The sequence below is a fragment of the Podarcis liolepis genome (assembly GCF_965112155.1).
Source record: "Podarcis liolepis genome assembly, chromosome: 2".
NCBI lineage: Eukaryota > Metazoa > Chordata > Lepidosauria > Squamata > Lacertidae > Podarcis > Podarcis liolepis.
The window spans coordinates 13,727,046-13,750,534 of NC_139555.1; the positions used below are offsets into that span (position 1 = coordinate 13,727,046).

Genomic DNA, 23,489 nt, shown 5'->3' on the forward strand with positions numbered 1-23,489 from the left:
GAAGAATGGAGAGGTTTGATCTTCTTGCAGTCCATGGGACTCTCAAGAGTCTCCTCCAGCACCGTAATTCAAAAGCATCAATTCTTTGGCGATCAGCCTTCTTTATGGTCCAGCTCTCACTTCCATACATCACTACTGGGAAAACCATAGCTTTGACTATACGGACCTTTGTCAGCAAGGCGATGTCTCTGCTTTTTAAGATGCTGTCTAGGTTTGTCATTGCTTTTCTCCCAAGAAGCAGGCGTCTTTTAATTTCGTGACTGCTGCTTAGGCTCTGGCTAATATCCAGGAGCTCTGCCTTTTAGGGAGCAGGGTGCACAAGTTGGCTACCAATCATCACATTTTAGAAGGGAGAGGTGTTTCCAAGGATCACGCCTGCCAAGAAGCCACATTCTCTGAAACTGACCTTGGAATTCCACCCACATTCCCACAGTGTGCTTTGAATAGGATTGCTCAGTGACAAAAGAGTTTGGGCAGAATCTGACATTTGGAAACATAATCCAAGCCATGGTCTTCGTGAGACTTGACAGCCGCCCCCCAAAATACCTGGTCTTGTAGCCTTGTTCTGCTGGCTTAGTACACAGATGGTAGTGTTTTCAACTTTACACAAAAATATGGATGGACTTGAGCCATCTCTAGCCATTAGCCCCTTTGACAAGTAATTGAGATATTACAACTAGAGAGCTCTAAACTTTGAAGGGTTTTTTCAGTCATGGTGCCCCAGGCAGGCCAGCTAACATAGTTGACTATTCCATGCAATTTTTGAAGATAATTGAAGCTGCTGCTGTGTCTTAGATGGCTTCCCTCCCCCTTCTTATAGTATTTTAATGTTTTAAGAAGAGTGACATAATTATTTTTTTGTTTTTACACTCAGTATGTACATCACCTTAAAGGTAAAGAACCCCTGACAGTTAAGTCCAGTTGCGAACGACTCTGGGGTTGCGGCGCTCATCTCACTTTACTGGCCGAGGGAGCTGACATTTGTCCACAGTTTTTCCAGGTCATGTAGCCAGCATGACTAAGCTGCTTCTAGTGAAACCAGAGCAGTGCACGGAAACTTCCTGCCAGAGCAGTACCTATTTATCTACTTGCACTTTGACGTGCTTTCGAACTGCTAGGTTGGCAGGAGCTGGGACTGAGCAACGGGAGCGCACTCCGTCGCGGGGATTCGAACTGCCGACCTTCCAATCGGCAAGCCCTAGGCTCAGTGGTTTAGACCACAGCGCCACCCGCGTCCTTGTACATCACCTTAGGCAAGTGTAAAAAAATAAAACTAAATAATTAAAGAATATTGGGTTGTAGCCAGCATTAATCACACTCACAATAAGCCCATTTAAATTAATGGACATGACAAATTTAGGCTCACTAATTTCAACAGGCCTATTCTAAGTAAATGTTAGTTGTCTACAGTTTTATATGAATCAGTCTGACGCAGAAACACTGTCCCCAAATCCCAGATTTATGAAGGGCAGCAATGATTATGCAGTGATGAAGGAAATACTTCTTTAAAAAACAACAACCCTAAGGGACATTGCAGAGAGGCAAAACAGAATCTGTGAATTAGCCCTAAGAAAAAAGATAATTTGTCCACACCATGAAACAAACACTTCCACATAATAAAGGGTTCAGTAACAAAGTACTGATGGAAGTGTGCTCTGATCCACGAAAGCTTCTGTCTCTTAGTCTTCAAGGTGCTTTTTGTGGCAATCACTTCAGTAGTTCTTTTGGGGGGGGGGGAGAGGACTGAAAAAAGCCTCTGTGTTTCATTGTGCTGAACACCTTTGAGTACAATTGCAGCAAAATAGACATCCATGTGATCTGTACTCTCACTGTTATACATTCGTTTCCCTATGTGAACGCTGCATCCTTGTAGGAAAAGGTCCTCATTTTGCTTAGTTGTGCAAACCCGGGGGTGAATGTGTAGAAATACATGAAGGAAACTGACAGTGGCATAAAACAGATCAGAGTGTGAACAGCCTTCTTTATTTTAACAGGTGTGAACTCTCACACAATGTCGGTGCTATTTCAATTTGCTAATTTATTCTCAATCTCACAGGAACATTCAGCTATTCAAGGATACAGAGGTAAATCCTGCTCTGCTCTGTGTCCTGGTTGCTAAAGAAAGGCTGTACCTGTCTTTATGACAAGGATATGAAAATGATCCATTAAAAAAAAACAGCTAGGAGGAGAAGGAAGTCCATGTTTCATAATGTGTATGCAAACAAGCCCTTACTATGTCTGCATATGGAGAAAATTATTTTAAGTTGACACTTGAGAGACAAAGGGATCTAAATAATAAAATTGGAACAAGTGCAGTTAAAAAAAGAAAACTGACTATAGTTGTGCGCTTGCTTGTACCTTTAAAGCAGTTTCAAAGCTCAAAGAATTCTGGGCCCTGTAGTTCACCTCTCGCAGAGTTACAATTTCCAGGTGCCCCAAATTCTTTGAGGGGGGGGAAATGTACTTTTAATCTGCTTTAAACGTATAATGTGTAAGGAACCTAAGAGATAAACTAAAACTAACCCCCTCCTTAGTAGCATGTAAGCATGCTTCCATGGACTATTCATTCTGATTTGTTTGCAGGGAGATTAGCCAACTTTGGCTATTTAATGAGCATGCACTCAGGGAGGTGAGGTTATTTTGCATCAAAGCAAGTCCGTTCCAGTACATTTTCCGCAGAACTTTACCTATCACAAAAAGTCCAGTCTTTTGAGGAAGTGGGTTTGTTTCACAAGACTGCCTTATCAAGTATAATTGCGCAACCTTAAATTTCCAGTATGTGGCTGAACCCCAACTGAAAATAGTGAGAGCCTGGAAGCAACCCTGTTTGGCAAAGAGCTTGTCTAAATCACTGCACCTCCATCTTTCTGAAAAGCAATAGAGTATGAAACTGATGGGCCTCTGTGGAGTGTGAATACAACAAGGGCACAACTAACAATAAAGATTGAATTGGTTAAAAACGATATGTGCAAAGATGTGTTTTTATTTTAAATAGGGCTCGTAGAACCCAGTCTTATGCATAGCTGTAGCCAAATCAATTCCAGTCTTCCCTGTTGTGTGAAAAGATAGTTAAAATTGACACAGCTTCCCTTCTTTAACATTCTGGGTGGAGAGTAGAAGAAAAAGAAGGGGCAGTTCTTTTCAGAGCACTTGCAAACAAAGTCTCCCTCCCATCCCACTCAGCTTCCTCAACACCCAGGATTGTCGCCAGCAAGAACTCCCAGTTCCCAGACAGAGCCGCACAATCAAGCCGGCTAGACAACACCACACACCTTGCCTTCATTTGCAACACCTGGCAGATCACAATGCCTCGCAGGTGGACTGAGCTTCTAACTTGGATGGTTTTCCAAAGGTGGGGGGGGGGAGAATTTTTTCACTCCAAAGGTTGCATTCCCTTCTGGGCCATCTTCAGAGGACCATTTCCCATTCATTGGTCAGCAGGGACAATTAAAGCAGATTTTACATTTTTTTACAGTGAGCCTGTGTCTATACACACTGTGCCCCCCTCTGCATCCTCCATCGAGACAATGAGAGGCATTATCAGAGACTTCAAGGACACATTCCAGCCAGGCAAAAACAGCTGGAATGGAGCAGCGCCAGTGAGGGAGGGATCAAGGGTCAGTCAGAAGCTGGTGGGGGCTGCCTTTGACCCCTTAGGCCCAAGGTTTCTCACCCCTGCTTCAAAATAAAATTCCTGAGACAGTTTTGCCAATAGCAGCTAATAACGATGGCTATGGAATACAGTAGTACCTCAGGTTACAGACGCTTCGGGTTACAGACTCTGCTAACCTAGAAATAGTACCTTGGGTTAAGAACTTTGCTTCAGGATGAGAACAGAAATCCCGCAGCAGCAGCGGGAGGCCCCATTAGCTAAAGTGGTACCTGAGGTTAAGAACAGTTTCAGGTTAAGAATGGACCTCCAGAACGAATTAAGTTCTTAACCTGAGGTACCACTGTATAGAATACAGTGGTACCTCAGCTGTCAAATGTAATCCCTTCCGGAAGACCATTCGACTTCTGAAACATTCAACAACCGAGGCGCAAAGGGCAGTCAGCAAAATCAATGGAGAAAATTGAAAGAAACGCAGCGGAAGCCATTCAACTTCCGAGGTGCGTTCGAAAATGGAAGCATTTCCTTCCGGGTTTTTGAAATCTGGGTGTTCGAAACCCAAAGCGTTCAGCTTCTGAGACGCTTGAAAACTGAGGTACCACTGTATACATTCAAAGCACCATAACTAACAGGAAACTTAAAATATTGTCTTAAAAGATGTCAAATATAGAATGCACCTTTAAAACAGCAGTGGCTCATGCCTTGGTAACCTCAAGGCTTGATTGCTGTAACGTGCTTTTTTGTGGGGCTGCCCCAGTTTCTGGTTCAGAAGCCTCCATTAGCCAAGGTGCTCACAGGAACAGGGGGCTGGCAACATGGTACTCAGCTGATGAGCCTGCAGAGCAGGGGGTCACTTGGCCATCACTAGGGATCGTGCCTTGAGTGACGCAGGCCCTGCAGTGTAGTCTAAACCACTGAACCTCTTGGGCTTGCTGATCGGAAGGTTGGTGGTTCGAATCTGCATGACGAGGTGAGCTCCTGTTGCTCTGTCCCAGCTCCTGCCAACCTAGCAGTTCAAAAGCATACCAGTACAAGTAGATAAATAGGTACCACTGCAACGGGAAGGTAAACGGCGTTTTCATGCGCTCCGGCACTTGTCACGGTCCTCCGTGCGCCAGTAGCGGTTTAGTCCTGCTGGCCACATGACCCGGAAAACTGTCTGTGGACAAACGCCGGCTCCCTTGGCCTGAAAGCAAGATGAGCGCTGCAACCCTAGAGTCGCCTTTGACTGGACTTACGGTAACTGTCTCGGGGTCCTTTACCTTTTACCTTTAGCAGAAACTATCCCTGTCTTGCATGCCTTTACAGCACGCTCTCCCCAGAGAGCCTCACCTGGTGCCATCATTACATGTCTTTAGGCGCCAGGCAAAAACATTCCTCTTTCCCCAGGCCTATGGCCGTTAAATCATCTGTGGCCTGTGAAAGTGTGGGGCGGGGGAGTGTCATTAATTATTTGACTATCTGTCCTTCTGTCAGTATGCTTCTTACTATGTTTTTATTACAGTGGTGCCTCGCAAGACGAAATTAATTCGTTCCGCAAGTTTTTTCTTCTTGCGAGTTTTTCGTCTTGCGAAGCACGGTTTCCCATAGGAATGCATTGAAAATCAATTAATGCGTTCCTAGGGAAACCGCTTGCCAGGCTGGCGGTGCGGAGAAGGGCTTTTCTCCCCACCGCAAGCCTTCAGGACAGGTACGGGAACAGAGGGGAAGGCGCGCAGCGCTTTCCCTCTGTTCCCGGGGCTTGCGTGGGAGGAGGGTTTTTCCTCCCCACTGCCAACATTCAGAACAGCATTCTGAATGTTGGCGGTGGGAAGGAAAACCCTCCTCCCACCCCAAGTCTTCAGGAAAGCCATCCGAAGCTGGGCGGCGGGAGGAGACGTCCCCCCCCCCCCCCGCCGGGCATCGGAGCTTCGTTCCGATGCACGGCGGCAGGAGGAGACGTTTCCCCCCCCCCCCGCCGGGCATCGGAGCTTCGTTCCGATCCCCGGCAGCGGGAGGAGACGTCCCCCCCCCCGCCGGGCATCGGAGCTTCGTTCCGATGCGCGGCGGCGGGAGGAGACGTCCCCCCCCCCCGCCCGGCACCGGAGCTTCCTTCCGATGCCCGGCGGCGGGAGGAGGTCCGAGGACAGTGGGGAAGACGCGCTGCGCTTCCCCGCTGTCCCGGATATTTCCCTATGGGCTTTCGTCTTGCGAAGCAAGCCCATAGGGAAATTCGTTTTGCGAAGCGCCTCGAAAACGGAAAACCCTTTCGTCTAGCGGGTTTTCCGTCTTGCGAGGCGTTCGTCTTGCGGGGTACCACTGTACTGATGTTCTGTAATGCGTTTTTTTTTTTAATATATATTTTATTCAGGATTTTCTTGTTTTACAGAAGTATAGTGCCTCGTATTTTTTTTTTCCATGTAACATTTTTACAAATCCGTTTCATTTGTTGAGGCATTAGGGGGAGAAGAAAAGAAAAAAGAAAAAAAGAAAGGGGGGGTGGAGAGAGGGAAGATGGATAGGGGTGGGGTCGGGTGGCGGTGTTTCTATTATGTTTAATGTATGGAGAGTTTGGTGTCAGCGTTGCTCGTGTTGTTCACTTGTGTTTCTTTGGTGGTGAGAGAGGTTGGGGTTGGCCTAGGGTGTGATTGTTTGCTTGTGATTGGCTGTGGTGATCTTTGTTTTCGTGTGTGAGTGAGGTGGGTGGGTGTTTTGGATCAGGTTAGCCATATTGATTTGTATGCTGTTGGTGGATTATTGTCACTGTCCTGTTGGGCTGTGTGTGTGATAAAGGGGAGCCATACCGGGGTGAAGGCGTCTTCTTCTGTTTGTCCCCGTGTCAGTTTCAGTTTATTAGTTAATTGTAATGTGTTTTTAATGTTGTGTACTGCCCTGGGATCTTTTGAGAAAGGGTGGCATAAATTGAATACATGATAATAATTATGGTGATTTTCTAACTAATTTGAAACCAAACAGTATTGGTTGTTGTTAGGGTTGTTGTTTTTAAATAGCCTTATATGTTGTACTGCACAGCTTATATGAGCACCTTGCTATTTTTTCGTTTACAAACAAATAAAATGAAAGGGAGGTCTTTGGGTCTTATCAAGGAGGACTTTTCTGTTGCCGGGGGTCTCAAACTGTGGAGAACTGCTTTAGTCACTCGGCTGTGGTAGCAGAGGAGCGTCTCAGCATGCTTTTCTATTTTCGTCCTGCTATTTAAAGGGATATATATATATATATATATATATATATATATATATATATATCCCTTTAAATATATATATATATATATATGTTTTCGTAGATTTTCACGGGTACAGGAATGCAGGTTTTGGTGTTCTCGGGTGTCTTCCCGTGTAAAAGTTGGGGTGTCTAGGCGACGTTTCGACGAGGTCTCACTCGTCATCTTCAGGCTGGTGCTTTCGGCTTCTTGTTACTGGAACAGAGCGGGATCTCAGTGTTTGAGTTCCTATAAATACTGTAGAGGGGTGTGGTGTATTGCCTCAAAAGTTCTGGGCAGAGGGGAAGTTCCCAGGCTAGTGTTCTTTTCTTCTTTTGTTCCTTAATTACTTGAGGGATATCTTGAGTGATTTCTTGAGTGATATTCTGAGTACCACTTAGGTGGGTCATTAGGTGTGGATTAGTTGCTAAAGCCTTCGTGTCTTGACCTCTTGAATTTGTGAAGAGTTTTTCTGGGAAGATGGCTGTACTGCACTTAGTTGTGCTTTGGCTTGGCTTCGTGTATAGGGGCGAGCTGTGGTTTTGTGCCCTGTGCCAGCCAGATCTGTGTAGGGATTGCAGGGGGGTGCAGCATCCGGAGTTGCCACTATGGTTTGGTTACTGGATGGTGTCTGTAATTTATCTGTGGAGAGGGTCTGGGTTTGGGTCTGGTGTGGTTGATTGGTGGTGGCGTTCTGTGTGCCTCTGGATCTGGTGTCGGTTTTTGTGGGGAGGGCTAATTTCCAGATGTCTGGCAGGCGGGACGTGTCGTCACGCTTGTTCATGTTGTGAGGGTGTTTCTCTATCTCGATGGCTTCCATGATTATTCTCTTGTGGTGATGTTCCATGTTAAAGAGCAATTTGGAATCTGCAAAATTAATTTCGTGTCCTGTTTCTTTCATGTGTTGGAAAAGAGAGGAAGATTTTTCTTCTTTTTTGACGGCATTCTTGTGTTCTGCGATACGTGCATTTATTCGTCTGTTTGTTTGTCCAATGTACGTGGCTGGGCAGACTTTGCAGGGTATTTCATAGACCCCTTGGTTTTCCAACTGGATTTTATCTTTGGGGTTTCTGAGGATATTGGCTATTTTTTGGTTGGTGCAAAAGGCTGTTTTGATATTGTGTTTATGGAGGATTTTGCTAATTTTATCTGTAGTGCCCTTGATATAAGGAAGGAGGGCCATGCCATTGTTTTCTTCCGTGTCTTGGTTTTTGGGGGGTGTTTCTTTTTGGATTAGCTTCTTAACCCTGTTTTGCTGGTATCCATTGGCGATTAACACATTTGAGAGATTCTGTAACTCAGTTGTCAAGTGGTCTTTGTCAGCCAGGCGTTTGGTTCTGGAGATGAGGGTCTTGGCTACGGAGTTTATTTGTGCAGGGTGGTGGTGTGATTGAGCATGTAAGTAGCGGTTGGTGTGTGTTTTTTTCCGGTAGATAGTGTGTCCTAGGGAGCCATCAGGTTTTTTGTAGATTAGGACGTCAAGGAAGGGAAGCTGGTTGTTGGCTTCTATTTCCATAGTGAATTGTATTTTGGGGTGTAGGCTGTTGAGATGTGTGAGGAAGCTATCTAGTTTTTCTTTCCCGTGTGGCCAAATTACAAAGGTGTCGTCAACATATCTGAGCCAAAGTTTGGGTTTGTGTTCTGACTTGTCTAAAGCATTGGTTTCAAAGTGTTCCATGTACAGATTTGCGATGACCGGTGAGAGGGGTGATCCCATAGGTGCTCCTTCTATCTGTTTGTATCTTTGTCCATTGTGGATGAAGTACGTGTTGGTTAGGCAGTGGTTGGTCAGGTCCAGGATGTATTCGGGGGGATTGTATTTGTTTTGAATGGCTGTCAAGGCTTCATTAATGGGCACTTGTGTGAAGAGAGATACAACCACCCAGAAGCAATTTACACAAAGAAGAACAGAAAGCACTCACCAACCTGAGGAAAGACAACAACATAATCATTCTCCCAGCAGACAAAGGTAATGCCACTGTTGTGATGAACACATCGGACTACCAAGCAAAACTATCAAATCTACTCCAAGACCCTACCTACCAACCTATAAAAACAGATCCCACCACCTATCTGGAAAAAACCACCAAATCCAAAATAAAAGCCTCTCCTATCAGTGAAGAAATCCAGCTAAGAATCATCCCCAGAGAAAAATCATCCAGATGCCCCAAACTCTACGGCCTCCCCAAGATACACAAAGAAGGAACACCACTCAGACCAATAGTCAGCTCCATAGGCTCACCTCTACAAAATCTCGCTAAATTTCTCGCTAAGCAACTTCAGCCCTATGCAGAATCCATCTCTTCACACGTTACAAACTCCTTCCAGTTCATAGAAACAATAAAGAAGCAAAACCTACATCCCGATGACCTACTTGTGAGCTTCGATGTTGTATCTCTCTTCACACAAGTGCCCATTAATGAAGCCTTGACAGCCATTCAAAACAAATACAATCCCCCCGAATACATCCTGGACCTGACCAACCACTGCCTAACCAACACGTACTTCATCCACAATGGACAAAGATACAAACAGATAGAAGGAGCACCTATGGGATCACCCCTCTCACCGGTCATCGCAAATCTGTACATGGAACACTTTGAAACCAATGCTTTAGACAAGTCAGAACACAAACCCAAACTTTGGCTCAGATATGTTGACGACACCTTTGTAATTTGGCCACACGGGAAAGAAAAACTAGATAGCTTCCTCACACATCTCAACAGCCTACACCCCAAAATACAATTCACTATGGAAATAGAAGCCAACAACCAGCTTCCCTTCCTTGACGTCCTAATCTACAAAAAACCTGATGGCTCCCTAGGACACACTATCTACCGGAAAAAAACACACACCAACCGCTACTTACATGCTCAATCACACCACCACCCTGCACAAATAAACTCCGTAGCCAAGACCCTCATCTCCAGAACCAAACGCCTGGCTGACAAAGACCACTTGACAACTGAGTTACAGAATCTCTCAAATGTGTTAATCGCCAATGGATACCAGCAAAACAGGGTTAAGAAGCTAATCCAAAAAGAAACACCCCCCAAAAACCAAGACACGGAAGAAAACAATGGCATGGCCCTCCTTCCTTATATCAAGGGCACTACAGATAAAATTAGCAAAATCCTCCATAAACACAATATCAAAACAGCCTTTTGCACCAACCAAAAAATAGCCAATATCCTCAGAAACCCCAAAGATAAAATCCAGTTGGAAAACCAAGGGGTCTATGAAATACCCTGCAAAGTCTGCCCAGCCACGTACATTGGACAAACAAACAGACGAATAAATGCACGTATCGCAGAACACAAGAATGCCGTCAAAAAAGAAGAAAAATCTTCCTCTCTTTTCCAACACATGAAAGAAACAGGACACGAAATTAATTTTGCAGATTCCAAATTGCTCTTTAACATGGAACATCACCACAAGAGAATAATCATGGAAGCCATCGAGATAGAGAAACACCCTCACAACATGAACAAGCGTGACGACACGTCCCGCCTGCCAGACATCTGGAAATTAGCCCTCCCCACAAAAACCGACACCAGATCCAGAGGCACACAGAACGCCACCACCAATCAACCACACCAGACCCAAACCCAGACCCTCTCCACAGATAAATTACAGACACCATCCAGTAACCAAACCATAGTGGCAACTCCGGATGCTGCACCCCCCTGCAATCCCTACACAGATCTGGCTGGCACAGGGCACAAAACCACAGCTCGCCCCTATACACGAAGCCAAGCCAAAGCACAACTAAGTGCAGTACAGCCATCTTCCCAGAAAAACTCTTCACAAATTCAAGAGGTCAAGACACGAAGGCTTTAGCAACTAATCCACACCTAATGACCCACCTAAGTGGTACTCAGAATATCACTCAAGAAATCACTCAAGATATCCCTCAAGTAATTAAGGAACAAAAGAAGAAAAGAACACTAGCCTGGGAACTTCCCCTCTGCCCAGAACTTTTGAGGCAATACACCACACCCCTCTACAGTATTTATAGGAACTCAAACACTGAGATCCCGCTCTGTTCCAGTAACAAGAAGCCGAAAGCACCAGCCTGAAGATGACGAGTGAGACCTCGTCGAAACGTCGCCTAGACACCCCAACTTTTACACGGGAAGACACCCGAGAACACCAAAACCTGCATATATATATATATATATATATATATATATATATATATATCTACGAAAGCATATATATATTAATGTCATCAGTCCCTTAATGTGACTTAAAAATTTAAGCCGCTCTAGGGAGAACGGTTCAAAAAATTGGGAATACCATTTACCCATCCAATAGAGTCCGTCTTTTGAAAGGCTAAAGTCAACGACCCGTTTTTCTAAACAAGACAAGTCACGGGGGAGCAGGTTTTTGAGCTCGTGGTCCGCTGGGCTGGGCTGGGGAAAGAAGGCAGCTGTCCGTAGTGAAGAGTCGAAGGTTGGCAGCCAGCCATATGTATATGGAGATTGTACATCCATGCCACATATTTTGATATTATATCAGTTTAACAATCATGGCTTACCCCCCCAAACCTCGAAGTTTGGTGAAGATGTTGAGACTATTCTGCCAGAGATTCATTAGCTCCTTCTTGAAGGAAGAGGGAAAGGGAACCTCAGAATTAGGACCCAAACATAGCACTTCCTATGTCTGCCTTATCTGGCCCCTGGGAGTCTCCATAGGTCACCCTCTCTCCCTCGCCACACCCCTCACCCATCCCAATTTGCACCCTCATTGGTTTGGCATGTGCCCTTTGCCATTCATCTGTTTGTTCTGCTGCTGCACTGATGGTTCGGCTTTGCCTGAACCCAGACCCACGGTTTAGCTGTCTCCAGACAAACCAGAAGCTACAACCAAGGTTTGTTCCATAGTTTACCACTCGTGTGGTTTAAAGAGAGCTAAACCACGAGTCTGGGACCAGATCAAATGCTAAACCAAACCATGGCTTAGCCACGCCAGGAGGAGCAAGAAGAAGAAGAAGAAGAAGAAGAAGAAGAGTTTGGATTTGATATCCCGCCTTTCACTCCCCTTCAGGAGTCTCAAAGCGGCTAACATTCTCCTTTCCCTTCCTCCCCCACAACAAACACTCTGTGAGGTGAGTGGGGCTGAGAGAATTCAGAGAAGTGTGACTGGCCCAAGGTCACCCAGCAGCTGCATGTGGAGGAGCGGAGACACGAACCCGGTTTCCCAAATTACGTGACTACCGCTCTTAACCACTACACCACACTGGCTCTACACCACACTGGGAGCAAGCCAACAGCAACCTCCTGTTTAAAGGTAAAGGGACCCCTGACCATTAGGTCCAGTCGTGGCTGACTCTGGGGTTGCGGCACTCATCTCGCTTTATTGGCCGAGGGAGCTGGCGTAAAGCTTCCGGGTCATGTGGCCAGCATGACTAAGCCGCTTCTGGCGAACCAGAGCAGTGCATGGAAACACCATTTACCTTCCCGCTGGAGCAGTACCTATTGATCTACTTGCACTTTGACGTGCTTTTGAACTGCTAGGTTGGCAGGAGCAGGGACCGAGCAACGGGAGCTCACCCCGTCGCGGGGATTCAAACCACTGAGCTTCTGATCAGCAAGTCCTAGGCTCTGTGGCTTAACCCACAGCTCCACCCGCGTCCCTACCTCCTGTTTGGGAGCCTGCAAATTTGCAGCTTGTTCATATTAAACCATTATCTGCAAACAAGGTGGTGCAGCCAGAGCCCTTTGTTTTCATAAACACAGTGCTTTGCATCGGTTACGTTAGAATAGCAGCAGAGGGCTTTGGGCATTGCCCCCATTCCCCTTCTCCGATGTCTGACGTGGTACGAATCTCTTCTGGAATGGGACTGCACAAGCTGTGTCCCATCAAGCCTTGCACAGCCCCCCAGCTCTTTGCAGTGACCCACTAGTGGCCAAAGAAACGTGCCTGGGCTGTTACCCTGGAATGGCAAATGGAGGTTGTCAAAAAGGCAACCAGTCATACTACTCAGCGGTTGGGCCAAATGGTCAACAGTGGCGCTGGTTTGCTTTGGAAGAATCGCAAGTCCTTTTCATTCAGATAAATGTTTTGGGCAGCTTTGCCAACACATCCGCAAAAGGATCCTATCCCCAAATAAAAATGTTTATTAGCCTGCTTACCCACACACATCTGTGTAAAACGTATACATATTGAAGCTAAAAGCAGGAGTCGGGTAGAGAGAACAAATGTCTTCCTTAACAAAAGCTGGATAAACTTGCCTGGTTACCTGGAGACAAGTCTAACTCCCCACAGGTGATTAGGGAAAATTGACTCTTTACAAGCCTCATTTTAGGAGGGGAAAGGGGATTTCAACTTTCATGTTGAAATATTCTAGCCTTTCAGTCCATTACTTTTAATGCTTCCTACTGCTGGACCTTTGGATATAAGGCGAGATAGAAATCTAAACGAATAATTATGCACTTCCCATTTTGGCTCCACAAACGAGTCCAGAGGGTGACATTTACATTTATTGGACCAGTTTTAAGAGACTGACGTGGGGAAGGCACAAGGCAAATGTACTTTTTATCCACAAATGTTGTTGTTTGTCAGCAAGGTCCACGTGTGGAGATTGTGTCAATGTACAAAACAGTATCTGCTTTACACCAGCACAGGATCAGGCCCAGGATTAGCCGAGTCATTTTTGTAACTGCCATTTTTCAATTGCTGAATTATAATAGCAAAATGTCAAAAGGAAATAAACAAGCAGAAGATGATTCATCCTGATACACAGTAATTAGCATGTTGACAATTATGATCTGCTAATGTGCACTGGATATTGCACAGCGATGCTCCCGCTTTCTTTGTTGAACAATCTGGAGAATCCATGACACGCTTAAACTTGCTGTTTATACTCCACAAAGCTTTCCCTCGCACTCTCAAAACATGCACCATGATATTTTTAAAAATTATTTATTTGGAACTTTTTTAACCTGCTCGTCCTGCAAAGATCCCAGGGTGGCCTTTAATATGCATTTAATACATATTAAACGAAAATGCTAAAACACTAACAATTGCCAGAACAAGGAAGAGTTTTAAAGGATAGCTGTGTGAAGCCATTTTGCTTAGAATCTCTTTGCACTTTTTAACTGGTTGGTCAGCTGCAACTTGTTCCTTTTATTCTCCAAGCACATCTGGTTGTTCCCTAAGCAGCCCCTTTCTGCAGGGAAAAAGAGCAATTGTGAGTTAAAATGAGAACATGCTCCCTCCAAGGCTTAGAGTATTCTATCATTACAGGCGAGGATGTTACAGGTAGGTAGCCGTGTTGGTCTGCCATAGTCAAAATAAAAAAATTCCTTCCAGTAGCACCTTAAAGACCAACTAAGTTAGTTCTTGGTATGAGCTTTCGTGTGATCCTAGTTTTTTTGCAATTCATTAAGATACTCCAGCCATCTTGGATCAGATACCCACTTTAATCCACCAAAAATTGTGCCCATGGTTATAGCATTACAATTAAACGTGACGCAAACGACCAATGTGTTATTTCCCCATGTTTAAGTTTAGTATTTAAGCTTTCTGAAACACGCCCCTAACAAGATTTTCATCCTCAGTTATATTAAAAAAATGAATCATGCCTCTGAAATAATATAATAAAGCTACTGAAACGTTCGCACAATGGAGCATAATCAACCCTGATCAAGCACATTTTATCTGCAATATTAAGAAACCTATCATTCAACCTTATATTAAATAAGCAACACACACTTTCCGAATCTCTTCACTTCTATCTGCCACTTCCCCAGGTAGCACAGGAAAGACGATCATATTGAGGAGCGGGAGCCATTTTTTGAAATTCTTGGGCCAATTTGGATCCATCACCTCCCGTTCAAACCTCAGCCTAAAGTAAGGGTGGCTATGCTTTGGCACTCTAGATCAGGGTTTCCCAAACATGGTTCTCCAGCTGTTTTTGGACTGCAACTCCCATCATCCCTAGCTAGCAGGACAAGTGGTCAGGGATGATGGGAACTGTAGTCCAAAAACAGCTGGAGACCCAAGTTTGCGAAACCCTGATCTAGATGTTGTTGCAACTACCATTCCCATCAGTCCCAGCCAACATGGGATGATGGGAGGTCTAGTACAACGCCATCTGAAGGCCCGCTTGTTTGTCACTTAAAGCACATCTTATCCCTTCAGTTGGACCCCAACTGCCTGAGGAAGCCAATCAGAAAGCTTCAGGGTGCCGAGAAACAACCTGATTGGCTGCCATTTTGAACAGCCTACATTTCAGAAGAGCAAAAGCTGCCACGCATTTGCAGATGAACTTTACTTAAGCCAATTGGTGGCCTCACATTCTGACTTTCTTAAGACTCATTTGCTGACCCCACCAACCCTGCTTAAATCATCAGCACCAGAGCTCCCATCAGACTTTGCAGGAGGTTGCGCATGCCGTTGGGATAAACTTTGGCCAAACCCTGTAAATAATGGGTGACCCACAAGCAGCCCTCATTGTTATCTGGTGACAGTTAAGTAGATCAGCGCTTGTTGGAAGCAGGAAAACTGGCGCAAGGATCAGCGTTTGCGGGAAGAGGATACGTCTGGGAGGTAGGAACAGGCCTCAGTCGGAGTCGCTGCTGCTGGAAGAGGAGGAGGAATGCTGTAAACAGAAGAAGAGGGAGGCTCATGAGACTTCAATTCTGACTCAGTGTTACTGCTACCGAAATCTAATCAGGGCTTTAATCTATCCCAGAGCTCAGCTCAAGAAAATGTCAATTGGGGATATTAATGCCTCATTATCATCTGAAATTACTGTTTCCTATACACACAGATTGGTTGAAGGAAAAAGACAGACTCTGAACCACTGCGAAGGGCCGTTTGCCATGGACAAAGACAACTGGAGTTTGCAGCCGATGGTGGGAGAAGCCAGAGTTAATGGGAAGGGGAACTTGCAGCGTTGAATAGAGCTCCTCCCCACCAGTGCCACTGTTTTCTCTCCCTTGCTATGGCTGCTGCCTCCCACCGTCCTCCATCTTGGTCCATTTCACTGACCCATCCCCAAATAACAAGCGGTCCAAAGTGACTACTTGCAAAGGACTTTCCCCACCCTTTCCATCACTCTGTTTGGGATCCACTTCCATTTTGCAGAAGGCTTTCCTCCACCCTTTCCATCTGTTTCGGTTCCATTTTTTTCTTCTCCCATTCTCTCTCTTGGGACTCCTTTTCCCACCAACTGGCACAATTGCTCCTTTCTGAAGACGGCCAATACGCATGTCCACAGTTTGACTGAGGACCAGGCTGTCAGAGGTCAGAGCTCTTCCCTGCATAAAGGAGTACCTCTCCCCAACCACACGGTGTACCCTCCTCCAGCATCACTCCCCATAATTTACAGCTACACCCTAAAATATTTCTAATCACAAACCCCACAGACCCTGTCTAGCTCACAGTTGAAGGCCCAGTGACCATTTACCTCAGACCACCAGGCCTTTTCTCCTCTACCTCCATGGCAGCCTCCCTCAACATAATGCCCCCCAGTAGGGAAGGGCGATACCTGGTTTTCAATATTGTGATATATTGCCAGCTAAACATCGAAATGGGACGCGGATGGCGCTGTGGGTTAAACCACAGAGCCTAGGACCTGCCGATCAGAAGGTTGGCGGTTCGAATCCCCACAATGGGGTGAGCTCCCGTTGCTCGGTCCCTGCTCCTGCCCACCTAGCAGTTTGAAAGCTCATCAAAGTGCAAGTAGATAAATAGGTACCACTCTGGCGGGAAGGTAAACGGCGTTTCCATGCGCTGCTCTGGTTCGCCAAAAGCGGCTTAGTCATGCTGGCCACATGACCCAGAAGCCGTACGCCAGCAACCTCGGCCAATAAAGCGAGATGAGCGCCGCAACCCCAGAGTCGGTCACGACTGGACCTAATGGTCAGGGGTCCCTTTACCTTTTAAACATTGCAATATACTGCTATAATCACAATGCCTGTAATAAGGATGGAGCTACATAGAGGCATTGGCTGGTTTCACAGTTTTTCCTGCATCGTGATTTTTGCAAGGCACACATACACAATCACGATTCACAATATATCACCAGGTCAAATATTACTGAGCTGATATCACAATATGGAATTCATACTGGTTTTATACAATATATTGCCCAGGCCTAAGATACATAACGATTCATGTTATATACCAAGGTGAAAAATTATGAAGCTGATATCACAAAATGGACTTCAAACCAGTTTGGGATGAAATATCGCCCAGTCCTAGCCTTCAGATGTTGCTGAATTCCAACTCCCATCAGCCCCATCTAGCATGAACAACGGTCAGGGATGATGTGAGTCCAGCAACATCTGAAGAAGAAGAGTTTGGATTTGATATCCTGCCTTTCACTCCCTTTAAGGAGTCTCAAAGCGGCTAACATTCTCCTTTCCCTTCCTCCCCCACAACAAACACTCTGTGAGGTGAGTGGGGCTGAGAGACTTCAGAGAAGTGTGACTGGCCCAAGGTCACCCAGCAGCTGCATGTGGAGGAGCGGAGACGCGAACCCGGTTCCCCAGAATACGAGTCCACCACTCTTAACCACTACACCACACTGGCTATCTGAAGAGCACCAGATTGGCTAGCTTCTTGAGGCACAGCAGCAAGTAAAGAAAGTCCAAGTTTCCTGTTCTTCCCCAACCCTCCCTTCCTCTTCCACACACCTTCCCATGCATCTTGTGGTGCTTTTGTGGCTTGTTCATCTTGTGCGCCTTCTTCATCTTCTTCTTCATCTTCTTCGCTGCCTTCTTATCCATCCCATGGGTCCCCATGGCAACAGCCCCAGGCAGCAAAGGATTCACCCCCATCCCTCCAGGCATACCTGGGGCAGGTGGTGGGTAAGGACCGCCAGGGGGGACAGGGTAACCAGGTTGATGTCCAGCATACGGTGGCAGGATAGAATGACCTGGTGGGTATGCAGGTTGCCCAGGGATCCCTGCTGGGGGCCCAGGATATGGGCCAACAGGTACTGGACCTGGGGGAAAGGCAGGATTCACAGGAGGGGGGTGGGCAGGGTTGAAGCCCGCTGGATAAGAAGGGTTGGGAGGGTAGGCAGCTCCTGGGTAGGCGCCTGGCTGGCCTAAAACAAAAAAGGGAGAGAGGGAAAATAGGAAATCTTATCAGTTTCAAGGCTAAATGAAACACGCAGCAGTCAACCTGAAGCATCTTACCATTCCGTCCAGTGGCGTAGCGTGGGGGGTGAAGGGAGGGGCTGGCCGCACCAGGCGCAACATCTGGGGGGGGGCGCGCTCGCACTCGCAGCTCTCTGCCCCTACCTGGCTCACTCACTCTCTCTCACTGCAGTGCTGGCTGTGCGAATCCGATCCGAGCCGCTGGGTCGCCGCCCACTGTGGAGGGAGTGGGTGCCAGGCGTGCGGTGCGGAGAGAGAGCGAGGGACTATCTGGGGGAGGGACAGTGCAGCGGCCGCCCAGCGCAGCGCTGAGCGCGGGAGAGGACCACACCAGACCAGACCAGGCAGCAGCAAGAAGAAGCTGGCAGCGGCGGCAGGTTAGGGGTTAGGGGGCGCAAATTACTTGCCTTGCTGACAACCCACGCTACGCCGCTGATTCCGTCTACGTCATGGGTAGGCAACCTAAGGCCCAGGGGCCACTTCCGGCCCAATCGCCTTCTAAATCCGGCCCACGGACTGTCTGGGAATCAGTGTGCTTTTACATGAGTAGAATGTGTCCTTTTATTTAAAATGCATCTCTGGGTTATTTGTGGGGCATAGGAAGTTCATATATTTTTTTCAAAATATAGTCCAGCCCCCACAAGGTCTGAGGGACAGTGGACCGGCCCCCTGCTGAAAAAGTTTGCTGACCACTGGTCTATGTATACTAGGCAACATGAGCAAGACACCATCTCTAAAACATAGGAAACCGTCTTATACCAAGTCAGAGCAGTGATCCATCCAGCTCAGAATTTCCCAAACAAAGGGGTCTTTTCAAGGCCTACTTGGAACTGCCGTCATGGTATTGCCTACAGAGTTTGGCTCCCTAAGAATCTCAGCTTTCATTTGGGTGGGGGTGCAAGCCCTTATGAATTGTGAAGGCATAGCTGAAACTGTGTGGGGCGCATTGGGCTAGTGATTTTGGGTATACTATCCAACTTTCATCTTGGGAAAAGTTGTGGAGAGAAGAAATAAAATTTACAGCATGCTGTGCGTTGAAAGAAAATCACATGAAAATGATGTACCATTGGTATCTAACACCAAGTAAGATTGCAAAAATGTATAAAACTAAATCAAATATGTGTTGGAAATGAAAAGAGAAAGAAGGTACTTTTTTCCATATGTGATGGTAATGTTGTAAGATAAACAGCTTCTGGGAAAGGATTTATAATGAATTAAAGAAAATGTTTACGAATACATTTGTTAAAAATACAGAAACCTTTCTTTTAGGTTTAGTAGGGAAAGAAGTAGCGAGAGAAGATAAAAGACTCTTTATGTATGCAACGACGGCAGCGAGAATGCTATTGGGAAGAAGAAGCATTACCAACAAAGGAAGGCAAACAAAATTGATGGAATATGCAGAAATGGCAAAACTGATGGGGAAGATCTGAAACCCAGGATCTTCTGTTTGCAAAGCCTGGGCTCTGCCAGTGAGCTATAGATCTCCTACAGTTTCAGCTGCTCCCTGTTCGATTCCCTGCTCCTCCTCATGCAGCTGCCGTGTGACCTTGGGCTAGTCACACTTCTCTGAAGTCTCTCAGCCCCACTCACCTCACAGAGTGTTTGTTGTGGGGGAGGAAGGGAAAGGAGATTGTTAACCACTTTGAGACTCCTCAAAGGGAGTGAAAGGCGGGATATCAAATCCAAACTCTTCTTCTTTTTCTTCCTTCCACATTTCTGCATGTTCTCTAGAGCAGCCCCTGCCCTTTTGGCCACACAAGTTTCAACCTCAATCAACCAAGGACCTCCAACGTTCAGAAAGCAAGTCTCCACTAACACTAACGGGAGAAGGAAATTCGGATTCAGGAGGTCCAAGGAGGCCATGTGGTTGGCCCCGGAGAAAGCACAGGGTCTTTCAAAAGCAACAAGACATCACTAGCGACAGCTAGCAATGTCAGACTGAGCCTTCTGCTGAATCGCTGAGGACAACTCACAGGCAGTGAGGTCAGGCAAAACAAATGGCTGTCCTTGACTTGAGACAACCTAGTTCTGTTGCGGAAAGCAAGACTGGCCCAAGCCAATTGTGACTGGACTTAAAATGCTTTCTGTTTTTTCCACTTGGCAGGACTTCCCTCACAGAGAACTTGCAAGATCTTTGCCATCCAGGTGAGTTTTAATGCTGATTAGGTACACCAGCACAATGGCACGAGAGATGCCTTGGGAGTTACCAAGTCAGCTAACTCTCTTTTCTTTTTTTAAAAAAAATAGCGTGGCAGCTATTTAATGCATGGATACAGGCACATGACTCAGTGCGTAAAAAGCACTCAGGGCCCTTCTGGAGGCAGCCAACGCCTATCACAAAATCCCCTCCTGTCCGGGGGTAGCTCACATGCAACGTAATAGTTGCCACCTCTGTGCCCATCCCTATGCATATTCCCTAGAGAGGTACCCCAGATAAACCCATCAATCATTCTTCCCACTTACCTGCATTGGGATCCCACATGGTTCTCAAGGAGAGGAGAATGTGTCACCTGGGTAGGGAAAGATATTGTTAGCATAAACCACGTAAAGTTAAAGGCTATCAATTACTGCATAAACAAGCTCATAAATCAAGTAGGTGGGAAAGATTTCTGCTCATAACAAAGTTCATATCATAAGGTCAAATTGCAAAAAGATAAGCACTACAGGCTACACAGACAGAACTACACAGATTCTACTACAGAGAATTTAAGACAAGGATTATCCATGGACAATAGTATGAGGTACACAGACTGAAATTCAAGTTTCTGACAACTTGTTTTTTAAAATAATAAGTCCCTAGCCGTCGTGAATATGGATCTAGTTATGTATGTTTGAAAGCATGTGAGGGATAAATTATTGGAAGGCAAGTGAAAAGTAAAGTGGTACCTCAGGTTACATACGCTTCAGGTTACATACTCCACTAACCCAGAAATAGTACCTTGGGTTAAGAACTTTGCTTCAGGATGAGAACAGAAATCGTGCTCCAGTGGCAGCGGGAGGCCCCATTAGCTAAAGTGGTACTTCAGGTAAAGAACAGTTTCAGGTTAAGAACAGATCTCCAGAACGAATTAAGTATTTAACCCGAGGTACCACTGTATAACCATGTGTATTTAATTTTTCCCTTCCAGCTCACGTTTTTTCTAATTTGATTTTTTCCATCTTTAAAATCAGTATGAAATTAGGTTTATCTGAATCTTAAGTATCTAAATAAGGTTATTTTGGAAATCTAAACCATACATCATCACTGTGTTACTCATACAAGATTCAAGATTCAAAACTAGATAGGTCAATTATATCATTTCACGTTTATAATTTCCAGGCTGTCTTTCCGTCATGCCATCCTCCAGCTTTATCTACATTTTAAATGTGAAGTTTTTAAGATAATATTTTAGCTTCCTGTTAATTAAGTTGCTTTGAATGTGTACTTTATATTTGACTTTCTTTGGTAATGTTTTATTCCATATTGTTTTATTTGGTGTTTTAAACCTCTCTTGAGTTTTTTTTCTTAAAAACATAAAGTGGTATAGAAATGGAATTAATAAATAATAATAAATATGGTTCTTTTACAAAACTAAACAGTCTATCATCAGTGTGCTGCTCATGAGATTAAAACATTCAAAAAATGTTACTGTTATTAGTTCTAAACGCAGCAATATTTCAAGAGATAATGGGGCAGAAGTGTATAAGGAACCAAACTTCCTGAGCTAAAGGAAGTTTCCATAAACACTAACTGACCTATGATCAACAGGAACCTAACATTTTGATAAAGCCTAGAAAACAGAACAAATTATTATCCCACATCTGGTCCAAGAAGGCCAAAATCCCCAGTCTTGATGGGTACAAAGTATGGAAGTATATAGAAGTATGGTTTAAAGATGATAATAATAATGATAATAATGATAATGATGATGATAATAATTATTTATTTATTTATTTATTTATACCCCACCCGTCTGGCTGGGTTTCCCCAGCCACTCTGGGCGGCTTCCAACACAATATTAAAATACAGTAATGCATCAAACACTAAAAGCTTGCCTAAACAGGGCTGCCTTCAGATGTCATCTAAAAGTCTGGTAGTTGTTCTCTTTGACATCTGGTGGGAGGGCGTTCCACAGGGTGGGTGCCACTACCGAGAAGGCCCTCTGCCTGGTTCCCTGTAACTTGGCTTCTCGCAGTGAGGGAACCGCCAGAAGGCCTTCGGAGCTGGACCTCAGTGTCCGCTCCTTCAGGTCTACTGGGCCGAGGCCGTTTAGGGCTTTAAAGGTCAACACCAACACTTTGAATTGTGCTCGGAAACGTACTGGGAGCCAATGTAGGTCTTTCAAGTCCGGTGTTATGCGGTCTCGGCGGCCGCCCCCAATCACCAGTCTTGCTGCCGCTTTCTGCATTAGTTGTAGTTTCCGGGTCACCTTCAAAGGTAGCCCCACACAGAGCGCATTGCAGTAGTCCAAGCAGGAGATAACTAGAGCATACACCACTCTGGCAAGACAGTCCGCAGGCAGGTAGGGTCTCAGCCTGTGTACCAGGTGGAGCTGATAAACAGCTGCCCCGGACACAGACTTGACCTGTGCCTCCATGGACAGCTGTGAATCCAAAATGACTCCCAGGCTGCACACCTGGTCCTTCAGGGGCACAGTTACCCCATTCAGGACCAGGGAGTCCTCCACACCCGCCCGCCTCCTGTCCCCCAAAAACAGTACTTATGTCTTGTCAGGATTCAGCTCCCTTTCATAGGGTTTCTGAACACGCCCCTAAGTGGTGGGCCCTGCAGAAAGGGGGAGGGCAAAATGAATGGGATAGCATTGCTGTCATCTCCACTGCCCATTAAGATCCACTGCCCTTCAACACACCCTCTCCTGAACACCTAAGTCTCACCTTAATGGATCTTCTTTCCTCTTGCTTATCAATGTCTCTCTTTCTATCTTCTCTGCCTAACATTAGAGTCCAGTCACATTAAGCAAAAAGCACCCAACCTAATTTGCATAGCCTGTACAGACAAATGGGAACAGCAACCAAATGTTGCAGTGTTGAGTGGTCCTGTTCAGGGTTTCAACCAACCAGCTAGCTACTCCTTTTCCAGGATACTCTATTCCACACACCCCACCTGTTTTCCAGTCGTCGTCCCCCCAACAACCAATTCAGCAATGCGTTCTATGCCTACTGCGCATGCTCATTCAATGATTTGTTTGTGGGTGTCCACACCCCCATTTATGAGTTCTTTCCCCCTTTAAAATGCTTGTACTCCTGCAGATTGTGGGATTTGCCCGCAGATGGTACCATTTTGGCTACAGCCCAGACTCATCGAGGATGAGTCTGCTATTAGTATATAGAATTTCAGCACTGACTAAAAGCTAAGAGTCTCCGAAGTGGTCCAAGAAGCTCATGATTCGAGTCTCACCTGCATCACAAACCCACCAGATATCTCAAGCCTTAACACCGCTGAGGCAAGTGGGTGGAAAACATTCCCACACTACATGCATACAAGTGATGTGCCTTTTTATGTATATGCTATCGATGAGCATTTTAGGAGGCTTTTAACTCTTATTTTTAAAAGGCCTTCTCG

General features: G+C 45.7%; 1 protein-coding gene across 2 annotated transcripts in view; it reads right to left on the bottom strand.

Moving 5' to 3' along the window:
• Positions 1-14,217: 14,217 nt before the first annotated feature.
• PRR13 (proline rich 13) overlaps positions 14,218-23,489 on the bottom strand; it is a 114,849-nt gene continuing 105,577 nt past the window's right edge. For both annotated transcript variants that reach the window (XM_083490595.1, XM_083490596.1), the window contains 3 exons: positions 20,390-20,436; positions 17,459-17,874; positions 14,218-15,417 (listed from right to left, as the gene is read on the bottom strand). In XM_083490595.1, the coding sequence (XP_083346721.1) occupies positions 15,379-15,417; positions 17,459-17,874; positions 20,390-20,408 (474 nt within the window). In that variant the 5' untranslated portion in view covers positions 20,409-20,436 and the 3' untranslated portion in view covers positions 14,218-15,378. The remainder of the gene's footprint in view (positions 15,418-17,458; positions 17,875-20,389; positions 20,437-23,489) is intronic.